Raw genomic sequence first — 23,769 nt, 5'->3', positions numbered from 1 at the left:
AGCTAGTTCATGCATTTGTTACCTCAAGACTGGACTACTGTAACTCTTTATTGTCAGGATGTCCCAAAAATTCAGTAAAAAGCCTCCAATTGATCCAGAATGCGGCAGCACGAGTACTGACAGGAACTAGGAAACGAGATCACGTCTCTCCTGTGTTAGCCTCTCTGCATTGGCTCCCTGTAAACTCCAGGATAGAATTTAAAATCCTCCTCCTCACCTACAAAGCCATTCATGGTCAGGCACCATCGTACCTTGGAGAGCTTATAGTTCCCTATTTTCCCAATAGGACACTTCGCTCTCTAAATGCAGGTCAACTTGTGGTTCCCAGAGTTTGTAAGAGTAGAATGGGGGGCAGAGCCTTCAGCTATCAGGCTCCTCTCCTGTGGAACCAGCTCCCAGTGTGGGTTCAGGAGGCAGACCCCCTCTCTACCTTTAAGATCAGGCTTAAAACTGTCTTGTTTAGTAAAACTTATAGTTAGGGCTGGCTCGGGTATGTCCTGACCCATCCCTTAGTTATGCTGCTATAGAGCTAAACTGCTGGGGGATTCCCATGATTCACTGGGCGCTCTCTCCCTATTTCTGTCTCTCTCCCCCGCTCTCTCTCAATGACTTCATGCCATTAACTTTGTTTTTTTTTTTTTTTCTCTCCCGTAGTTTTGTGCTTCTCCTCTCTCTCCCTCTCTCTGTCCTCATTCTGCAGGTATCTCTGCCTCGGGAGCAGCAGGACCCAGATCCACCACTACTCATCTTTACTATTACTATTACCTGTCTTTATTATTAATAACGCCATTACCGACACAGCTGTTCCTGGTCTCTCTCTCTTCTCTCCCCTCTCCTCCCCCTCCCCCTCTTTCTATCTTCCCCTAAACCCAACCGGTCGAGGCAGACGGCCGCCCACCCTGAGCCCGGTTCTGTTGGAGGTTTCTTCCTGTTAAAAGGGAGTTTTTCCTCCCCCCTGTCGCCAAGCGCTTGCTCGTTGTGGGAACTGTTGGGTTTTTCTCTGTAACAAAGAAAGGTCTCAGCCTTATCCTGTAAAGTGCCTTGAGATAATGTATATTATGATTTGGCGCTATACAAATAAAATTGAATTGAATTGAATTGAATTGTTTTTATTGGAAGAAAAAAATGAAGATAAAATTATACTGCCCCTGCCAAATATTTTTCACTTGCCTCTTGGGGTTACAACTTTGAATTTTTTTCCCATAATTGTTTTTGTGTGTGGAAAAAACATTTTTTTTTCCATCTGTGAAAATAACTCATGAGAGGCGAGTGAATATTTTTTTCTCAAAAACAAAACCTTTGAAAAATTATCCTGGCTAAAAAAAAAAAAAAAAATCATTTCAGACTTATATTATTACAGTTGGGCAGCAGGGTGGTGCAGTGGTTAGCGCTCTTGCCTCAGTGAAAGGAGGTTCAGGCCCAGAGCCTTTCTGTGTGGAGTTTGCATGTTCTCTGTGTGAGTCTATGTGACTCGAAATTGCCTGAGTGTGTGTGTAGTTGTTTGTCTGTGTGTGTCAGCCCTGCAAAAGACTGATTAGCTCCAGCCCCCCACACCCTGCGACCTGGTTTTGGATAAGCAGAATGGAAAATGAATTAATTAATTGTTACAGTTGTAACAGCTACAATGCTAGTATTGACTGTGGTCACAGTTCAGGATGAAGGAAACAGCAAACAGGACCCAACAACAGACACTCAGACAGAACAGGTGGAGGTAATGGCTGAGTAACAAGCACATAAATCTGAACGGCTGAGGCAGGAAGTCATACACAGGTAAGAGAAGAAGAAGAAGCTGCTAAATGGGAGTGTGCATATGGGCAGTATGTACACACTGGAGGGTGATGAGTTACAGTTGCACTGGTGGCAGCAGGGTCAGCATGTCCCTGTTCCTCTTTGCATGAAAACACTGGTTGCTGTATGTGAGGGACCGAGTTGTAAGGTAATGAGGAGTCACAGGTATCTTATCTTATTTATTTACTCCAAATTAACAAAATTCAAATGACAAAAGAATTAACCAAAACAGTCTGGGCCCATAAAAGAGGTCAAAGTAACAAAACTAACTAAGGCAAAATAACCTAGAGCCAAGCTCAACCTAACACAAAGGAACATATATACTGGCTGATCAGCCCAGCTAAGACACACAGGGGGATAACATAAAAACTAACAAATAAATAAACAAACAGGACCCCCCCACCCACCCATAATGACAGATACTTAGTTCAGTCCTAATTAACACATCCCCTATAAAAGTCTCCAGCTTCTATTGGACATTTTGGTCAGAGGTCACTGACCGTTGCTCTCGCAGTGAAACGCCGGAGAGGAAAACGTGCCGGTGCGCTTGCGCGTCTCCGCCGGCGCGGACTCCGCACACCTCTCCCAGGTATCTTTCTCTCCAAGGTGCGTTCACTGCCCAACAAACTGGATGAACTTCAGCTACTGGTGCAGAAGAACAGAGACCGATTCCGGACTCTGCGCTGGAGCTGGCCGGCTTCCAGCTCTTCAGAGCGGATCGCGACACAGAGCTGTCCGGCAGAACGAAAGGTGGAGGAATGTGTTTTTATGGAAACAGTGGCTGGTGCAGAGACGTGACAGTGATCCTGCAGCACTGTTCTCCTGACCTGGAGACTTTCATCATAAACTGCAGGCCCTTCTACTCCCCCCGTGAGTTCACCTCATTCATCCTGGTCGGTGTTTACATCCCACCACAGGCCACAGCAGATACTGTGTGTGGAGCGGACCAACCCGGACTCCGTAGTTATTGTCCTTGGTGACTTTAACAAAGGGAACCTCAGCCACAAACTGCCCAAATACAGACAGTTTGTTAATTGCCCGACCAGAGAGGGGAACACTCTGGACCACTGTTACACCACAATCAGTGGTGCTTATCACGCCGTCCCCCGGGCTGCACTGGGCCACTCTGACCATGTCATGGTCCACCTGATTCCCACATACAGGCAGAAACTAAAACTGTGTAAACCTGTTGTGAGGACATCGAAGCAGTGGAGCAGTGAAGCCATAGAGGATCTGCGGGCATGTTTGGACTGCACTGACTGGGAGGTGTTCAGGACTGCTTCCAACAGTCTGGATGAGTTCACAGAGGCTGTGACGTCATACATCAGCTTCTGTGAGGACTGCTGTATCCCATCACGCACCAGGGTGAGTTATAACAATGACAAACCCTGGTTCACAGCTAAGCTCAGTCAGCTCAGGAGGCAAAAGGAGGAAGCTTTCAGGAGTGGGGACAGGGACAGGTTTAAAGAGTCCAAGTACAGGTTTAGCAAAGCGGTGAGAGAAGCTAAACGACTGTACTCTGAGAAACTTCAGCTCCAGTTCTCAGCCAATGACTCAGCTTCTGTCTGGAAAGGGCTCAGACAGATCACTAACTACAAACCTAAACCCCCCCACTCCATTAATGACTTCCGTCTGGCCAACGATCTGAATGAGTTCTACTGCCGCTTTGAAAGACAGTGGGACAAGTCTGACACTAACCTCCACATCAGAGCCACATCAGAACCCCCCTCCTCCTCCTCTACCAAAGGAACGTCTCTCTCTATCCTGGAGAGAGATGTCAACAGGCTTTTTAAGAAGCAGAACCCCCGCAAAGCAGCCGGTCCTGACTCTGTCTCTCCATCATCCCTGAAGCACTGTGCTGATCAGCTGTCTCCAGTGTTCACAGACATCTTCAACACCTCACTGGAGACCTGCCACGTGCCAGCCTGCTTCAAATCCTCCACCATCATCCCTGTCCCCAAAAAACCAAGGCCCACAGGTCTAAATGACTACAGACCCATTGCCCTGACCTCTGTGGTCATGAAATCATTTGAGCGCCTTGTCCTGTCCCACCTCAAATCCATCACTGACCCACTCCTGGACCCCCTGCAGTTCGCCTACAGAGCCAACAGGTCTGTAGACGACGCCGTCAACATGGCTCTCCACTTCATCCTCCAGCACCTGGACTCCTCAGGGACCTATGCCAGGATCCTGTTTGTGGACTTCAGCTCTGCCTTCAACACCATCATCCCGGCTCTGCTGCAGGACAAGCTCTCCCAGCTGAGCGTGCCTGACTCCACCTGCAGGTGGATCACCGACTTCCTGTCTGACAGGAGGCAGCACGTGAAGCTAGGAAAGCACGTGTCTGACTCCCAGACCATCAGCACTGGATCCCCACAAGGCTGCGTTCTTTCTCCTCTGCTCTTCTCCCTGTACACCAACACCTGCACCTTCAGCCATCAGTCTGTCAAGCTCCTGAAGTTTGCAGAAGACACCACTCTCATTGGACTCATCTCTGATGGCGATGAGTCTGCCTACAGGTGGGAGACTGAGCGTCTGGTGACCTGGTGCAGGCAGAACAACCTAGAGCTAAACGCTCTGAAGACAGTGGAAATGATAGTGGACTTCAGGAAGAGCCCAGCCCCACCCACCCCCATCTCCCTGTGTGACTCCCCCGTGGCTACTGTGGAGCATTTTCGCTTCTTGGGAACCACCATCACACAGGATCTCAAATGGGAGCTAAACATCAGCTCCCTCATCAAAAAAGCTCAGCAGAGGATGTATTTCCTGAGGCAGTTGAAGAAGTTCAACCTGCCAAGGACTATGATGGTGAACTTCTACACCTCCATCATTGAGTCCATCCTCACCTCCTCCATCACCATCTGGTACGCTGCTGCCACGGAGAGGGACAATAACAGACTGCAGCGTATCATCCACTCTGCTGAGAAGGTGATTGGCTGCAATCTTCCGTCCCTCCAGGACCTGTACGCCTCAAGGACTCTGAGGCGTGCAGGGAAGATTGTAGCTGACTCCTCCCACCCTGGACACAAACTCTTTGAGACACTCCCCTCTGGCAGGAGGCTGCGGTCCTTAAGGACCAAAACCTCTCGCCACAAAAATAGCTTCTTCCCATCTGCTATTAGCCTCATCAACAAGGCTAGAGAGCCCCACTGTTGCTGATCAATTGCACCAATCACCAGAAAAAATTCCTTGTATGTGAAAACATACTTGGCAATAAAACTGATTCTGATTCTGATTCTGATTCCTTAGGAGCGTCCTTTGCCCGACCCCAGCCAGATGACCCAGGCAGCAGAGGTAAAGAGACCCCAAGCACCAGCAAAACAGAAAGAAGAATTAACACATCTTAAGGTAACTTGTTACATATGTACTGCAAGTTAAACTAAATAATAAAATATGAAATAAACCATAAGTATGTCATATGAAATAAAGAACTATGTGTCCTTCTTTATGTGTTTACATGTATGTGCAATATGGGCGTAAAGTGTAAAGAAAACCTAAGATAACTAAAGAGATGTCAGTGCATGGGGTTACTGACTTTTACTGTGTGGCTGCAATTGTGGCCATCACACTGCATTTAACAGTAAATGAAGTATTTTAATGAGGAGAAGCTCAGAAAATCATCATATAAAGAGAAGAGAGAGCAGGCAGAGAAAATGACTTTCTCTTCATTACCTCTTACATTATTTCATTTCAAATCTCAACTCAAATGATTAGTTTCTCTTACTGTTACCTCGACGTGTTGAACGTGTTTCTCCTGATTGAAACTTTATTGCATCATTATTATTATTATTATTATTATTATACATTATAAAGCCTTTCTTCTCAGCCTTGAGCTACATTTATCACAAAGTTCAAAAAGATACAGAAGGCCTTCTCATGAGCAGCCTACTGTTGTACTTATACTACAGTAGTATTTTCCTCTTATCATTAGGAAACAGCTCATTATGAGACCATAGAACAGTGAGGATCAGCTGACGATCACATTACCACCTGACTGTCGACTGGTTCACCATATTACAAACTGCTTGTGTGTCTTAAAGTCTGTTCTGTCCACGATGTTGTTGCTGAAGAGTCTGGAAAGAAAACAAAGCAGAGAGTAAATGTCGCTCATTCAGCCACAATAACATGTCAAACAGTATTAATTCAACTATTCTGAGGTGAGGAGTGATTTCTCTGGAAGCTCTTTATAAATCAGTGGTGCACTGATTAATGCATGCTCACCGCACAGTGTCCATGGAAGGGTTGATGGAGACCAGCTGGAGCAACTTGTCAGTTGAAACATCAGTGATCTTGTTGTGACTCAAACTGTAACATGCGCACAAACACAAACAGTGACACAAAGGTACATTTTGTCACTATGCATCATGTCGGCCGGCTGCAGAGAGACAAAGGTTTTTGGTCAGTGAATTACAGTAAAATCAGTTTCTCTGATTTTACTATTTATAGGTATTTGTTTGAATAAAATTAATATTTTTGTTTTATTCTATAAACTACTGACTACATTTTTCCTAAATTCCATATGAAAATATTGTCATTTAGAGCATTTATTTGCAGAAAATGACAAATGGTCAAAATAATAAAAAAGATGCAGTGTTTTCACACCTCAAAATAACGCAAAGAAAACAAGTTCATATTCATTTTTAAACAGCACAATACTAATGTTTTAAATTAGGAAGAGTTCAGAAATCAATATTTGGTGGAATAACCCTGATTTTCAATCACAGCTTTCATGTGTCTTGGCATGCTCTCCACCAGTCTTTCACATTGCTGTGGGGTGACTTCATGCCACTCCTGGTGCAAAAATTCAAGCAGCTCAGCTATGTTCAATGTCTTGTGACCATCCATCTTCCTCTTGATCACATGCCAGAGGTTTTCAATGGGGTTCAGGTCTGGAGATTGAGCTGGCCATGACAGGGTCTTGATCTGGTGGCTCTTCATCCACACCTTGATTGACCTAGCTGTGTGGCATGGAGCATTGTCCTGCTGGAAAAACCAATCCTCAGAGTTCGGGAACATTGTCAGAGCAGAAGGAAGCAATTTTTCTTTCAGGATAACCTTGTACGTGGCTTGATTCATATGTCCTTTGCAAAGACGAATTCGCCCGATTCCAGCCTTGCTGAAGCACCCCCAGATTGTCACTGATCCTCCACCAAATTTAACAGTGGGTGCGAGACACTGTGGCTTGTAGGCCTCTCCAGGTCTCTGTCTAACCATTAGACGACCAGGTGTTGGGCAAAGCTGAAAATTGGACCCATCAGAGAAGATGACCTTATTCCAGTCCTCTATGGTCCAATCCTTATGGTCTTTTGCAAACCTCAGCCTGGCTCTTTTTGCTTCTTATTGATGAAGGGCTTTATTCTAGCTTTACACGACTAGAGCCCTGCCCCTAGGAGCCTGTTTCGAACTGTTCTCGCCGTGCACTTCACCCCAGCTGCCATTTGCCATTCTTTTTGTAGGTCACTTGATGTCATCCTACAGTTGCTGAGTGACATTTGAATGAGTTGATGGTCATCCCGGTCAGTGGAGAGTTGTTTTTGCCCTCTGTCGGTCTGTAGCATTGTTGTTCCCAGTGTCTGCTACTTGACCTTGTTCTTATGAACCACTGTCTTAGAAATTTTAAGAATGGAAACAACCTGACGCTCACTGTATCCCTCTGCCAGTAAAGCCAAAATTGAGCCCTTCTATTCCTCACTCAAAACCTTTCTTTTCAACTCTTTTGTCATGGTCAATATTTATTTTGTGATTCCAATTACTTTTGAGGTACTACTAGCACTGTTTTTGCCATCCAGCTGGTCCTATTGCAAGAGGATAGTGATGACCACAGCAGTGGTTTTTATACTTTTCCTCGTTAAATAAGATCTGGTTCAGGTGATCACCTAATCAGTACCTCATGAAGTAGAATGAGGTGTGCTTGTGTTGGAATTCAACAGACACTGGAATGGAATGGCTGTCATACATGTAGAGATTATGATTTCAGAAGAAATTGCAGTGGTCTCTTAATTTTTTCCAGAGCTGTATATTCACTTGTGTTTCTTTCTGCTCAGAGTGACTCTAAAGCACAAAGACAAGTTTTCACAACTTGTTTGCCCAGACTCAAACCTCAGACCTCTCCACAATCGCCATGGCAACAACAAAAACTACTTTCAGTCATGTTCTTTTCTTCTACAGTCAAACAGCAGCAGGCATGTTCACCGTATCAGTCTGTAATTCTGCTCAGAACCACACAGCTGGTGTCTTTGTTACTGAAGTTTTCTGACACTGCAGGATAACTGAGCGTCACAGGAGCTGACAGGAATACAGACGTCATCCTCAAGGAGCATCATGAACTCCATCAAAGATCTCAGGACACGTTACACAAATCACCAAACCCTCTTTTATCTGGATTGTCAGAATAAACCCTGTCAGGCCAACAGGATTATTATGGGGTGTTCTCTGTGTATGTATCTTATCTGCAGCCTTTTCTGATGATGGCGTCGTGAGCACATGTTAATGTACCAGGTAACTAAATGCAAACTCTTCAGTCTAATAGAAAGAGACAGTATAATCAAACTACACAGATTTAAATGTCCACACATTGAAAGGAGCTTCAGTCTCGACTGAGATGTCAGTTCAACATCATCTGCCCCTGGGCACTGTTTGTGTCAATATATTCACACTGTACATTTGGGATTCTTCAAGCTATAATAAAATTTGGGATGCAGTTTAATAGTTTAGTTAGTCTTAACGTCCTCTCAGCTCATTTAAGCAATATTTTTACAGTTTGTGGCCTCCAACATCACCTAGACTGTATCTGCATCAGATACAGAGCTGACGCATGAACATGTCTATCTTCACAGTGTGACACTCACTCCAGGACATGGACTTTGTGCAGATGTGTGATGAGTGTGAGCAGCAGCTGGTCAGTGAGCTGACAGTGACTGAGGTCCAGCTCCGTCAGTCCTTCACATGAGTCCAGCATCAGGGCCAAAGCTCCACAGGCCCTCTGATCCAGTGTGGTGTGACTGAGGTCCAGCTCTCCACCCAGGGCTCTACACAGGGACACCGCCCGTCTCACTGTGTCCCTCCCAGTGTTCACAGGAACCAGGGACAAAAGCTGGAGGAGGACAGCTTTACTGGCTCTAAACAGAAGAAACAAAGAGCACACTGCTACAATGCACGAACATGAACGTGAACAAGCTTCTTCTCTGGTTTAGGTCATTTTGTGATCTTTCCCACCTGAGGCAGATTCTGTCTAGGACAGGAAACAGCTGGTCCAGTCCACCGTCCTCCACCTCACAGTCTCGCAGGTCCAGCTGTGTGTCCTGGTTGCTGTGTCTCAGGATAGTGGAGACAGCCCTGCAGTCTCTAGCAGTCAGACACAGAGTCTCAGTCTGATCCTTCTCCAGCAGCTCCACACAGGAGGAGCAGGACAGATCCAACCTGTGCTGTGTGGACCTGAACAGGCCTGACGCTGCCTCCTGCTGGACGTCAGAGGCAGCACAGCAGTGGATGAACCTGAGCAGCAGATTCCTGTCAACACTGACAGTGAAGGTGATGCAGAAAAATACCAGATTAAATATTTCTATATGTCTTTCATCAATCAACAATATGTCCTAAAATACCTAAAATACACAAATATACTAAAGATGCTGTATAAAATATTTTTCTTTTTTTTAGAAAAACTTGACAAAAACTTATTTTGATATTTTTTTTCATCATCTGTATCTGTAATATTAACATTATAGCCATCAAGTTATGATCTGAGGTCACAGAAGTCCTGAAAATCAGTCCGACAGGTAAAGAAACACAAGCAGTCAGATAATGAGACAGCAGCAAACAAACCCTCAGATCAGCCAAACATATCTAGATGTTGTTGAGTTCTGAAGTTGATTGTGTGGATTTTATTCAGCCTCAAAACACTGGTGAAATTAGTCATTAGATGAAAGCTGTGAGACTGGATGTGAAAGTGCTGTAATCAGAATAGACTCAGTTTATAATATAATATAATATATAATAAGGTGATTTTTCTGAGGCTAATTAAAATGAAAACTAAAGTAGCGCAGGCCGTTTACTGTTGGAGCAGATGATGAATCAGAGTACGACTTTTTTTCTGCATCTAACAGGTTCCACTGTGATCTCTTTATTGTGTATGCTCACAGTGAAATAACACTGGAGTAATGACAGTGTCACCACTGAAATACATGTGGACAACAGCTGTGATCTTAGCAGCTGCTGTGCCATGACAGAAGACCTGATCTTCAGTGCTACATTAGTAATGAGACAGAGAGCAGAACTTGGATGCTCGATGCGTCTGATGCATCCAAACACTGATGATGGGAAGTTATGCACTGTTCCTCATCTATTTCCTGTAACATCCAAGGTGCTCCAGGACAGGTGAATCATATCCTGTGTGTTGGTGGGCACTGCTACAGACACAGCACTGTGAAACAAGTCTAATGTCTGACCTGAGTTGAGAAACTCTGTCCAGAGTAAAGAGGATGGGCTCTATTTCCCCTGCTGGTATGGAGGTCCACAGCAGGTTCAGTTTAACTCTGTCACCGTGTCTGAGGGTGAAGAGCAGAGCAGCACAGTCCACTGAGTCCAGCTCTCTGCAGGTCAGGTTGATCACATGATCAAATGAGCTCAGTAAACTGGGTATCATATGACCTGTGTGAGCTTTATGCATCTCTCTGATGGCAGTCAACACAAAGCTGGGACTGGACCTGAAAACATACAGTGTATTTACCAGAAGACTGTTCAGTTAAAGAAACTGCTGATGAAACTGAAACCACAACAACACAGATTCACATGATTCAACAGATAAATTGTGTCTGTGTCTGGGAAAAGGTGAATAAAATCACCGTTTGAATAAAATCCTGTCCAGAAAGGGAAGCAGACGTGTGATGTTCTGCTGTAAGAAGTGGTTATTCCTCAGGTTCACAGTGATGGTCTGAGCTGACGACTGCTGCAGCAGATAGTGAAGAAGCTCCCAGTCCAGACAGCAGGAGCTCAGGTCTCCACCAAACTTAGTCAAGACGGACAACGTCAAGTCCTGGTCCTGGATTTCATGGAGGAGGACCAGTAGCTGCTGAAAAGTCTCTTCACTCAGTCTGAAGATTCAACAAGTAAAAATGAATGAATACACATTATACACTGTTGTTCAATAGGATATATTTATAAGGCTCAGCAAAGACAGTTACTTGATTCTTAGGGGACCGTGGTGAAGCAGCAGTGTAATGAGACACTGAGCAGGGATGCAGAACTCAGTCAGCTCTAACCGTCTGACTGCCCAGTGTCCCAGCAGGGACTCCAGACGTCTGATGACCTTCACCACTGCTCTTTCTGAAGGCTGGACTGTCTCAGGGGCAAGAGAAAGCTCTTCAACAGCCAACGGACGGATCAGTCTCCTCCTTCTTACACATTGAAACAGCAGCAAGGCCATGTGGTTGGACAGCCTGAAACCAAACAGAGAGAGAAGCAGCTGTGACATAGATAACGTTTACCACTACCTACACATCAAACTGGACAAGATGGTGTTGTGCTGCCATACCTCAGACTGTGTAGTTGTGTTGTTGACCTAAAGAGGAGGGGGGCTCCTCTGACAGACACCTTTCTGGGTTTAAGGATGAGATCCACATTAGAGGCACAAAGTCCAAGAACTGTCCCCACAGTCCTGCAGGTTTTCCTGCCTAACTCTCCTGTTAACTGCAGGGTGAACCCCAGCAGCTGCAGCAGAGAGGCCAACTGCTGCACCTCCTCTCTGGATGTTACACAGATGGATGTACACACACTCTGGAAGAACTGTGCTGCACAGCTGAAACACAACATGATGGATGAACTGTGAGAACAGAGTTGCAGTACAAAATAAAAGACTCACTGCAGAACAATATCTCTCATCAAGGATAAGTCAGAAGATACAGTCTGATGTCTCACTGTATGTGGTGTAGGCTGCTGTTGATATCACACACCATTAAAAGACATTACATTACATAACTGAACTGAGAAACATCATTCATATTTATCTAAAAAACACAACAGATTATCAGATGGATTTTTTTAAAAAGTATTTGTCTGACTTACCTGAGCTGTGAGATATAAGGCAGACACTGCAGGAAACTCCTCACTTCACTCTCTTCATGTGACCAGCCTCTCAGCTCCACTTGTTTCTTCTCTGACTGGAGTTTCAGCACTTCCAGGAGGAGGGAGCTCTTTCTCTCGGAGAGGTCTATGATCCAGACTGGAACTGACTGGAAAACTGACTGCAGAGCTGGAAGGAACCTCAGGCCTGTTTCAGACTCATAGTCCTTCACATGGGAGAAAAGAACCAGCAGGAAATCACTCTGATAGGTAACATAATAATTATTCATGTCTCTGTCTCTCAGAGGGAACGTTTTGTATGTGCACACTGATGATAACATCTCCAGTATCTTCTCTCCTGTCTGCTGTTCTCTCTCTGCTGCTGCACAGAACAGATTCCCACAGAACTTGGCTCCATCTGAGACTTCAGACCAGAGAGAGAAACTGGAAGGAGAATAAAACATTTTGTTATGATGTCAGTAGCCGAAAAAGAGACAGATAATACTGACATACAGGGAGTGTAGCTGCTAAGAGCCTACAAAACACCTGCCAATCAGCAGAACACAGTAAAATCAATCAGACTCAAATTCAGCTCACAATGACAACAGGGTTTTGTTGATGGATGATGATGATCGATGTGATCGATGATAATCAGAGGGATCACTGATAGCTCCTGTCTTTACAAATGTCAAGACCATATGTGTCTTGTTTTCCCAATAATGTTTAAACTCACTATCATCATTATTTGTAGTATTAAATTAATATTAACCTTAATTGGCCCTGTCATAATTTAACATATATAACCACATATAACCAATGCTTCAACACAGATGTTCAAGCACACACACACAGAGACTCTGACCAGCTGACTGTCACTGAAGAACCATTTCTTGTGTGTCGGTAACAGAGAGGTAATCAACAGGCAGACAGAAGACTTAGTTCAGTTTGGACAGAGAGAGAGGGAAAAGGAGAGAGAGAGAGGGCGATTCATAGAGTTCAAATAGAAATATAGATAGATTCAGACACTTTCTGGTGGTCATCAGTTCTTTTTTATCAGTCACATGACAGAAAACCTCCTCACATCTCTACTGTTGTTTAAAACCCTCTATATTGCTCATGACCTTGTGGAAGCAAAACTCCAGCTTCAGTCTGGCTTTAATGTTGAACTTTCACAAGGTCACGAGGTCACATGTAGGCTCAGTCTGCACTCTATCTCTATGAGTCAGGTAGATCGCTAATTTAGCTTCACCTATAAAAAAATGTAGCAGTTGGCACTCCAACAATAAAAACAGGGGCAGAGAACATGACACTAAATTGGTTAAAAACACCAGTTAAAAGGTAAATGGGTCAAGGCTCCAGCACTCAGTAAAAACATGAAAAACGTTCTCAGACAGACACAAAGGTGTTGGTGTCCATAGCTCTGTGAAAGATCCTCCACTTGAGGTCACCACTCCACTTCTTCAGGGGGAGTCTGTAGAGAGTGGTCCACTATGGACTCTGTCCTCTCAGCCTTTCAGTCCACACACTGAGCGCATCAGGGGAGGGGAGTCTAAAAAAATTCAGAGGGACCTGTCAGAAACCTCTGGACAAACTGTAACTGAATGTGGCTGTTCTCCTGGCCAGGTGGATCAGGCCCTGACCCTCCTCCACTCTAGGTAAAAACAGAACAGACTGTGGCACCCAATGTAACCTGTCCCAGAAAAAGATCAACCATTATGGCCTGAATCTGTGCCAACAGACCTGATGGTGGATCCAGACAGGCCAGCCGGTGACAAAGTAGAGAGGCTTCCAGGTTGTTTAAAACCAGCACCCTCCCTTGTAGGACATCTGGGAGTGGAGCCATCTCTGCTTGGACAATTTGCCCTCAACCTTTACAAGAACCTTCTCCTAGTTTTTTGTTACTATATTTCAGTTTCTTGTATAAATGCTGAGGTGTTTGAGGCTCTCTCTTTTCCAGGCCAGGCTTTGAGGGAATGGGGAGGCCCTCATTCCACTCATCAACAGCAAGGTGACACACCAGAGAATCTTTTAGTTAGACTAGCTACAGTGTTTAGACCCTGCTGATCTTTTATAAAAACATCATCATCAGCATAGGCAGATAAAACCACGTTACTAGTAAAACCAGGTAAAAACAGACATTGAACACTCAAGCGTATTTTGTGAGGGAGGGGTTCCAGGAAGATCGCATAGGGCATCCCAGACAGTGCACAGCCCTGCTGGACGCCTCTATGCACTCTAAAAGGAGCACACAGGTCACCATTAAACTTTAGCACACTCTCAATGTCACTGTACAGCACCTGGATCTTAGCAATGAGACCAGTGCTGAACCCAAACCTCTCCAGAGTCCTCCAGAGGAAGCAGTGTTCAACATGGTCCAAACTGTCCTGAATGAGGTAGATGTTGTCTACCATAGGCCTGCCTCCTCTCGGTCGAAAGGCCATGGCTTTGGAGAGGTTCTTGTTTTCAGTGCAGAGGAGTGACATAGTTTTTATTGTCCTGCAGATTTCCTTTTTTAGGCCAGAGAATGATGACAGCTCTGTGGCAAGACAGCAGCAGCCAACCAGAGGCAAAGCTTTCATTTAAACACCCCCAGTATGTCTTGAGATATGATATCCCAGAAGGCCTAGTAAAACTCCACAGTGAGGCCCTGCGTGCTCTGCAGGGCAGCGTGAAGCTCTTGTACAGTCTGGGGGCGCTCCAGCTGGGAGTTCGTCTCCTCAGAGACCTGAGGCAGTCCACTGTAGAACTCCTCATGCAGCTCCTCGTTCTCATCGTACTCACTTTTGAAGAGTGAGGAGTAAAAGTCCACAGCTCTCCTCCTGATCAGGCCTGGTTCAGTCAGCTCATACCCCATGTCTGACAGCAGAGAGTGGATCAGCTTCCTATACCAGTGCTTTCTCTTCAACTCAAGGAAGAAGCTAGAGGGAGCATCTATCTCTGTGATGTTCTGCACTCAGGACCGGACCAACACACCTGGTCCAGCAGGTTGGCTAAAGCCATCTATTTAGTCTTGAGGATTTCAATGTATCCTCAGTTTCCTGTGGACTCACTCATACGCTCTAGTTCCACAATATCAGTCTCCAGATCTCTGACAGGTCTGGTGATGTCTCGTGTAACACTGAGAGCGTGCTGCTGACAGAGAAGTTTAATCTGGGTCTTCCAATGGTCCCACCACTGCCTTAGACAGGTGAACTCACTCTTCCTTTGTCTAAAGCCAGTCCACAAATAGCTAAGAGCCTGTCTAAAACTTTAGTCAAGAGCTAAAATTGAATCAAAAAGGCCAGGAGGCGCTTTTAGGTGAAATCTTTCTAATAAAAACACTACATACAAGGTGGGAACAATGTGTACTGTCTGGGTGTAGACCAGCTGCTTCTGAACCCACTGGGAGACTGGATGAGGCTCTACATGATTACAGTCTAAAATCTCATTCTCTGTACAATTAAAATCCTCCCCTGAAAACAAATAATCAGATGAACCATAGTCCTTGACTTTCTCCTTTAGTTAGAATTTTTCCCAACAAGAGCTTTCTCTCTGCACCTTTTTAAATTTTTTTTATCATCTTTCAACATCTTTTGAACACAGTTCCACATCATACACTAAAAGGCCTTTTTGTGCAATTTAACTCAAGTCAAATAATTACTGAGCACAATCATCAAAGTAAGTTGGACACCAAACTCCTTCTCAAATCACTTTCCTCTGTCTCAACATCCTTTCCATATAGAGCCACAGCTCTGTTGATCCATCTATTCCTTTAGCCCTCAGTTGTAATGACTTTATGAGCTTCTTTACAAATAAAATTGTCTGTTAGACAAAAAATTCACCATCTCCTCCCCACAGCTGGCTCAGATGTACTGTCCAGTTCAGCAGCCTCTGAGTCCACTGTAACTGGTTTATGTTTTGACTGTTTTTCTCCTGTACATCTCTCTGAGCTCACTTCAACAGTTTCTTCATCTAAACCATCGACTTGTGTTCTAGACCCCGTTCCAACAAGGCTGTTCAAAGAAGTTTTTCCTTTAATCGACACCTCTATATCAAGTCTGATTAACTTATCTTTATCAACTGGTTATGTACCGCAGGCTTTTAAAGTTGCAGTAATTAAACCTCTACTTAAAAAGCCTACTCTTGATCCTGATGTTTTAGCCAATTATAGACCTATATCCAACCTCCCCTTTATTTCCAAAACCCTTGAGAAGGTCGTTGCAAACCAGTTATGTGATTATTGCACAGGAATGCTTTGTTTGAAGATTTTCAGTCAGGTTTTAGAGTCCATCATAGCACAGAAACAGCTCTGGTTAAGGTTACCAATGATCTCCTCATAGCCTCAGACAATGGACTTGTCTCTATACTTGTCCTACTAGATCTTAGTGCTGCATTTGACACCATCGATCATAAGATTTTATTACAGAGACTAGAACATATGGTCGGCATTAAAGGAACCACACTAAGCTGGTTTAAGTCATATCTGTCAGATAGACTCCAGTTTGTTCATGTTAATAACAACTCTTCTATCAACACTATGACTGTCAGTCATTGAGTTCCACAATGTTCTGTGCTAGGACCAATACTTTTCACTCTGTATATGCTCTAGGAAACATTATTAGGAGGCACCAGATAAATTTCCATTGTTACGCAGATGACACCCAGCTGTACTTATCCATGAAGCCAGGTGAGGCTAACCAGGTAGCCAAGCTTCAGGTGTGTCTTAAGGACATAAAAACCTGGATGACCAGTAATTTCTTACTCTTAAACTTGTAATTGGCCCAAAACACCTCAGAGATACACTATGTGATAATATACTGACTCTGGATGACATCACCTTGGCCTCCAGTGCTACAGTCAGAAACCTTGGTGTCATTTTTGACCAGGACTTGTCCTTTACTTCACATATAAAGCAAGTCTCTAGGACAGCCTTCTTCCACCTGTGCAATATTGCTAAAATCAGACCCATTCTGTGTCTAAAGGATGCTGAAAAACTAGTTCATGCATTTGTTACCTCAAGACTGGACTACTGTAACTCTTTATTGTCAGGATGTCCCAAAAATTCAGTAAAAAGCCTCCAATTGATCCAAAATGCTGCAGCACGAGTACTGACAGGAACTAGGAAACGAGATCACATCTCTCCTGTGTTAGCCTCTCTGCATTGGCTCCCTGTAAACTCCAGGATAGAATTTAAAATCCTCCTCCTCACCTACAAAGCCATTAATGGTCAGGCACCATCGTACCTTGGAGAGCTTATAGTTCCCTATTTTCCCAATAGGACACTTCGCTCTCTAAATGCAGGTCAACTTGTGGTTCCCAGAGTTTGTAAGAGCAGAATGGGGGCAGAGCCTTCAGCTCTCAGGCTCCTCTCCTGTGGAACCAGCTCCCAGTGTGGGTTCGGGAGGCAGACCCCCTCTCTACCTTTAAGATCAGGCTTAAAACTGTCTTGTTTAGTAAAGCTTATAGTTAGGGCTGGCTCGGGTATGTCCTGACCCATCCCTTAGTTATGCTGCTATAGAGCTAGACTGCTGGGGGATTCCCATGATTCACTGGGCTCTCTCTCTCTATTTCTGTCTCTCTCTCTCTCTCCCTCTCTCTCTCGATTACTTTATGCCATTAACTTTGTATTTTTTTCTCTCCTGTAGTTTGTGCTTCTCCTCTCTCTCCCTCTCTCTGTCCTCATTCTGCAGGTCTCTCTGCCTCGGGAGCAGCAGGATCCAGATCCACCACTACTCATCTTTACTATTAACCACTGTTATCTGTCATTATTATTGATAACACCATTACCTATACAGCTGTTCCTGCTCTCTCTCTCTCTCTTTTCTCCTCTCTCCTCCCCCCTCACCCCTTTTTTATCTCCTCCTAAACCCAACCGGTCGAGGCAGACGGCCCCCCACCCTGAGCCCGGTTCTGTTGGAGGTTTCTTCCTGTTAAAAGGGAGTTTTTCCTCCCCCCTGTCGCCAAGCGCTTGCTCTTTGTGGGAACTGTTGGGTTTTTCTCTATAACAAAGTAAGGGCTTGACCTGGCCCTGTAAAGTGCCTTGAGATAATGTAGATTATGATTTGGTTATTAGCTGATATTATGTGACTCTGGGGGAAAGGAAGGGCTGAGAGAATCAATGCACTCCACACAGTTCTACAAAGAAGTAATGACACAAATCACAAAATATTTTTTATATTAGCCCGATATGACGAGAAGTGTGAATAAATCCGCGGTTCATTATGGAACTGTGGACAAATTTAGCTGATGAATTGGGAACACAGTGGCAGACACCGGGTAGTAAGAAAGAACGCTGAGCCTAATGTATCATGAACGTCTCCTAGCATTGTGCAACACACAATAAGCCACACAGGACCCTCTGAGGCTGTATGCTAATGTTTCACCTGACTTATCCAAACATTTGAGGTGCATTTTCAGCACACTCTGCCTGTATGTAACAGAGTGTATGCATGTTGTGCATCTGCCTATGTAGGTACGCGCCTGGTGATAGGGCTCGGCGTCTTTGAGGCACATTGGAGGCTGATGTGGGGATGCACTGTAGAAACAAATAAATGTAGATTGTACTTCTGTCTTCTCCTTGCCCTTGACTCTGTCTCCTCACATGCCACATGCATAGCTGAGTGTAGCTAACCAGATGCAGTTTTTTGTATGTGTTGTTTTGCCTCCCGACCCTCTGCACCAGTCTGCCTCATTGTTACGGTCACATCTACCTGTTTGAGTCGAGCTGTTTCAAACAGCATTTTTCTTTCCTCTCTGGCCCCATTTACATTTAAACTCCCAACTTTAAAAGTGTCCATAGAGGGTGACAGATTTAAAACATTCATCATTGACAAGTTGTTTTTTAACTCAGTTTCTTTAACCGTAACATTTGCTGATCAATAAACCCAGATTCAGATTTATTTCTCATGTGATGTCTGGCTGAGGTATAAAACACATTTGTCAGGGAAATATTGCTCCACATTCAGCCCCTTCATGTTTTGGGTTTGCTGAAAAAAAATCTTGAGCGCTTCAGCTGGATCTCTCCTGATCTGCTACTAGCTGGTTGACTGCTGTGTGTTAGACAGTTCACTGTGATCAGAGACCCAGCCTTCACTGTCACTGCTGTCTGACAGCTCTGCTCTCCTGACTGTTCCTCACTGTTCAGTTTCACCTGCCTGCTCATCACATGCTTTATCTGTCTCACTCACCTCGCCTGCCTGACCACCACATGCTTTACCTGCGTGACCACCACCCTCTTTACCTGCCTGCCCACCACAGGCTTACCTGTCCCACCTTTCCCACTCATGTCACCTGCCTCAGCACTTGCAACTTTGGCTGACTCGCATTCCTATCGTACCTGCTGTCCACTCACTCTACCTGTCTCACCTTCCTGTTCTCCACTCACTACACCTGCCTCACACGTTTCACTTGTCTGTGCCTCAGTTCACTCTCATTTTCTTCCAGTGACATCACTATTCTCGCTGTCACAGCACACTTAAGCACTGTCTACATCCTGTATGTAACTACTCCCTGTGTCTGTTCCTCACTGCTGCCCCTCCATGAGCCTGGCTCAGGAGCTGTAGACAGCAACAGAGTGGCAACAGAGTGGCAAAAGGACAAAAAGGACATAGTCAAAGTTGCCCACTCTGACATGAAAATGTTGGTTCAAACGCCTCAATGCAGTTGTTGAGGATCATGTATAGCTGCCTCCTGTGAGAAACAACGTGCTTCAGCAGAGGAGACTAGAGCCACCCTCTAATGTCAGGTCTGACAACCTCATAGTGAGTTAGCCAACCCTGAGTCAGCGGCAGCACCGACTCAAACATGCCGACTATCGTGGTCCCTGTCTCTATCATCTACAGTTCACCTGCTCCACCTTCTCCACAAACAGAACCATGGTGCTGCTCAAACAACCAAGTGATTTAACAGAACCATGTCCAGTCAACTCTCCCCCAATCAGAGAGGAGACAGGAGAGCTGGCGCCCACTTTAATGCTGTGTTTTCACGTCATCTTGGAGAGGTAATTGCTGTTCACAAAAACACACAAAAAACCCTAAAACTACAAACTAAAACCCAACAGAAGAGAAAACAGAAAGACAGAAAATCCAGCCACAACCACCCTTCAGACAACACACAGCACACTCACTCTTTCCACAGAGAAAGAGGGAGAGAGTTGATATTTTCTGCTTCCCACTGCTTATTTTGAGTGACTATTGTGAATGACCCGATTATAAAATGTAAATAATTAATGCTTTATTTGTTAGGACAACTTTGTGTAGTGTAGTCTCATTTGTTTCATGGAAACCAGGTTAAATGACAATGCTCTCGACCACTGTGTGAAAGTTTCCGTCTTCACTGCAGTGAGAGTGGACAGAGATGCCAGAGCAAGTAGAAAGAATAAAGGTGGAGGACTGGTTCTACTTGTGAACAATGGATAGTGCAACCCTGGTCATATCACAGTGAAGGAGAAGATCTGCTGTCGAGGTATTTAACTCTTGGCAGTTCCATATCGATAGACCTCACTATGTACCGAGGGAGTTGTCACACACACTGTGACATCATTCATGAGACTGTTGTGAAACAGACACAGCACGCTGATGCATTCATCAAATATCAGGTGATTCACCCTCACCTCTCAGGCTTTGCTCAGTATGTTGACTGTCACACAAGGGAAAATAATAATAACACTCGATCTGTTCTATGCAAATGTCAAGGAGGCTGACACTGCTTCAGCTCAACCACCAGATCAGATCATAACTGTCTTTTTTCCTCAGCCTTCCGACAAATCCTGTGTACTGGGGCAGGCTGCAACTAGCCGCTCATTCAGGAACTGGACCCTGGAGGACAGAGAGTCTCTCAAGGACTGAAGGCCTCCTTTTTCTGGTTGAGGATTGTCTTGATGTTACTGGTTACTGTGTTTGTTGTTTGGGAAGCAGTGTACAGTTCTTGTTGTTATTACAGTGTCCATACAGAAATTAATGTAATCTGTGGTGCAGTCAACCATTTATCAAGATCAGTGTCCTTGCTGTTTTCATGTTCCTGTGACTCTGACAGTATGTTCCAATCTGTGAACTCAAAACTCTGGGTAATGTAGTCATACGTGGGTGTAGTAAAAACTCTTCCATCAGTAAAACTACACACCATGATGTAATGTTGATGTTGACTGATCAGTTGAACACATCACCTCCACCTTCACACCAACAGTGAGTTGGTGTAGATGGAAGAACGAAGCTCCACACATGGAAACTGAAGTCATGTTTAGTACAGTCCATTTACCTGAGCTGTGAGATATAAGGCAGACACTGCAGGAAACTCCTCACTTCACTCTCTTCATGTGACCAGCCTCTCAGCTCCACTGGTTTCTTCTCTGACTGGAGTTTCAGCACTTCCAGGAGGAGGGAGCTCTTTCTCTCGGAGAGGTCTATGATCCAGACTGGAACTGACTGGAAAACTGACTGCAGAGCTGGAAGGAACCTCAGGCCTGTTTCAGTGTCATAAGAGAACAAGTCCAGTAGTAAATCACACCATTTCTGTTTAACAGGGATTTTTTTGTATGTGCACACTGATGATAACATCTCCAGTATCTTCTCTCCTGTCTGCTGTTCTCTCTCTGCTGCTGCACAGAACAGATTCCCACAGAACCTGGTCTCCTCAGAAGGATCTGATGACTGAGGCACAAAACTGAAATCACAAGGATTAAAAAAAAAAGTGATGTATGTTTTCATCTGAGAAGAATCTAATGTTTTGGATGAACAATAGTATGAAATTTGTTCTGATAATTTTATTTACATGCAGAAAAAGAAATAATGAGGGAGATAACCATTTACCTGAGCTGTGAGATATAAGGCAGACACTGCAGGAAACTCCTCACTTCACTCTCTTCATGTGACCAGCCTCTCAGCTCCACTTGTTTCTTCTCTGACTGGAGTTTCAGCACTTCCAGGAGGAGGGAGCTCTTTCTCTCGGAGAGGTCTATGATCCAGACTGGAACTGACTGGAAAAGTGGCCTCAGTTGTTGAATGACACTTGAACACCTCTCATTCTTGACATGTTGGTAAAAATCAAGATAGATGTTATTTAAGTCAGAGTTCACAGAAAACAATGAGAAGAGTGTGTTCACTACACTATGGAAGCTTTCTCCTTTGTGAAGTGCTGCTTTCAGACAAAGGTCCAGCAGCAGGTGCTTTTCTTCCCTCCCCAGTTTCCCACAGTGTTGGTCCTGGTCCTGTAATCCTGGACCTCTGTGGGACGTCCTGAAGCTGCGTGATGACAAACAAACACATCAACACATTTGTATTGCATGAACAGTAAAACTGCACCATATTAAAGTTTAAGCACATACTGAACAGTGGTAGACAAATTTAATGTTAACACTGTGATATGTTATATAGAAAGTGTAGCCGTGTTTATCTTCACACATCTTGGACACAATTTCTGAGGGAGAACAACAGAAAAGGGAGGAAACCATCAAGGGAAGAGGTCAAAGTTCAGATCCATCCTACACAAGGAGACACACCTGAGGCCTGTCTGCTTCTATAAAGTTTAACTTCACTTCATTACACTGGGGAACACAATTTTTGTTGACCTGACAGCTGTTTTTAACTAATTTTTGGGTGCGGAATCCAAAACTGATCTCACTTTTTCTCTAACACGTCAAGTTTTTGAACTATAGGATCCCCGTTTTCTTAAAACATATGAAAAATACTGTACTAAGATGGAATAGTTACAGTTAAGCTTTGAAAACTAAAAAACAGCATAAAACGAAATAGAACTTACAACGGTATGCCCATGGTTACAAGCAATGTTCCCTCTAATGTTTCATGTGTCTGGGCACACACAAGCTCCCTGAGCACACTGAGGACCATGGTGAGCAACACCAGATGTGCCCGCTGTGGCCACACCAGTATCACACCTGATCAACACCTGGGATCATAGCAAGTTACATGGCTTATTAAAAGAATCAAATTACAGCAGTAATTTCCATTCGTTTACTTTTAATATAAGTGATTTGGCCCACTTAAAATGAAATGCACTGTTGCTAGCTAGCTAACTTGCACGGCGCCGCGGCGCGTATGGGAAGGGCACCTACGTAAGCAATGTCAATGCTGTGATTGGCTGCGTAGCGTAAGTGAACCGTATCGTATCATTGGCTGGACATCTGTCACTCACTGTGTTACACTGCAAAAAGTTACAGAAAAAAATGTTATTGCTCTAATTAATTTACAGTTTATGTTGAATTTTATTTTATGCGCTGTATAGATTTTCTTGTGCGCTGAGAATGTGTGAGCAGTGCGCGATTGCGCAAGCGCGCAGCTTAGAGGGAACATTGGTTACAAGGTTAAGAGAAAAGCCAGCACAAATCCTCTTAATTCCTACTATGCCAGCTTTCTGTTTGCAAATATTGATAATACTGACCAATGTTTCCTCTAAGCTGTCAAAATGGACTTTCCAACATTCTTTAACACAGACAGGACAGACAAACTGCTGCTTTGTTTAAATGTTGGTTATTGTCCATATTCCACAGTGTCTTCATGGAGGCAATAGCTACTGCCCACTGAACAGTGAAAATCAACCAAGCTTTAATGCATTAGCCAGTGTTTGAACTATGAAAGAGCCAGCGGAGCTTAGCTATCCCCAAAGCAGACCTGATCTCCACTGAAGCTAAACTAGTCTGAGTTCTGAGGATCTCTAAAACCTCATAAATAACCACCAGTGTTTCTAATGCTGCGGTGAATCAGATACAAAACACATCAAGTCAAATAAAAATCTAATGTCTGATCTGTTGTTGTCTGCCCCGAGAGAACACCTTATGTTTGATTATGTTGGACTTTTTAACTTTGTTTGAAATTTAAGTTGATTTATTTTATTTTGTGGTAGCTTTCCTTGAGGGTCTCTTGTTGGTTTGTTGGCCCTGCCCCTTGCCTCCCATGTATATTTAAGTCTCTGGCTGCGGTCAAAAACTCTTTT

General features: G+C 44.3%; 1 protein-coding gene across 2 annotated transcripts; it reads right to left on the bottom strand.

Moving 5' to 3' along the window:
• Positions 1-4,467: 4,467 nt before the first annotated feature.
• LOC139627745 (uncharacterized) lies at positions 4,468-22,984 on the bottom strand. 2 transcript variants are annotated; one of them, XM_071488812.1, is made up of 12 exons: positions 22,579-22,984; positions 21,630-22,061; positions 21,079-21,483; positions 11,848-12,288; positions 11,318-11,581; positions 10,968-11,222; positions 10,629-10,877; positions 10,233-10,490; positions 9,004-9,306; positions 8,637-8,906; positions 6,010-6,093; positions 4,548-5,861 (listed from the first exon to the last, which is right to left on the bottom strand). In XM_071488812.1, exons 1-12 carry the CDS (start codon positions 22,665-22,667, stop codon positions 5,795-5,797), a joined length of 3,117 nt encoding a protein of 1,038 aa, XP_071344913.1. In that variant the 5' UTR covers positions 22,668-22,984; the 3' UTR covers positions 4,548-5,794. The 2 variants fall into 2 exon arrangements, with proteins under 2 accessions (XP_071344921.1, XP_071344913.1); XM_071488820.1 differs by lacking the exons at positions 21,630-22,061; positions 22,579-22,984 and having other exon boundaries at positions 4,468-5,861; positions 21,079-21,276; positions 21,342-21,387.
• Positions 22,985-23,769: the final 785 nt, after the last annotated feature.

This window comes from Trachinotus anak, unplaced genomic scaffold (assembly GCF_046630095.1).
Source record: "Trachinotus anak isolate AG129_WGS33_773 ecotype Australia unplaced genomic scaffold, CSIRO_AGI_Tana_v1 ptg000002l, whole genome shotgun sequence".
NCBI classification, from domain to species: domain Eukaryota; kingdom Metazoa; phylum Chordata; class Actinopteri; order Carangiformes; family Carangidae; genus Trachinotus; species Trachinotus anak.
The sequence above is the reverse complement of the archived record's forward strand: the minus strand, read 5'-3'. Positions and strand labels throughout refer to the sequence as shown.

What these genes read in the sequence shown, in the direction of transcription:
- LOC139627745 (XM_071488812.1), bottom strand. Translation starts at nt 22,667, where the DNA reads ATGGTCCTCAGTGTGCTCAGGGAGCTTGTGTGTGCCCAGACACATGAA. An exon ending in CCTTATATCTCACAGCTCAG is followed by an intron (nt 12,289 to 21,078) that starts GTAAATGGACTG and finishes TTCTCCTTCCAG; the next exon opens with TTTCTCTCTCTGGTCTGAAG. An exon ending in CCTTCCATGGACACTGTGCG is followed by an intron (nt 5,862 to 6,009) that starts GTGAGCATGCAT and finishes TTTTCTTTCCAG; the next exon opens with ACTCTTCAGCAACAACATCG.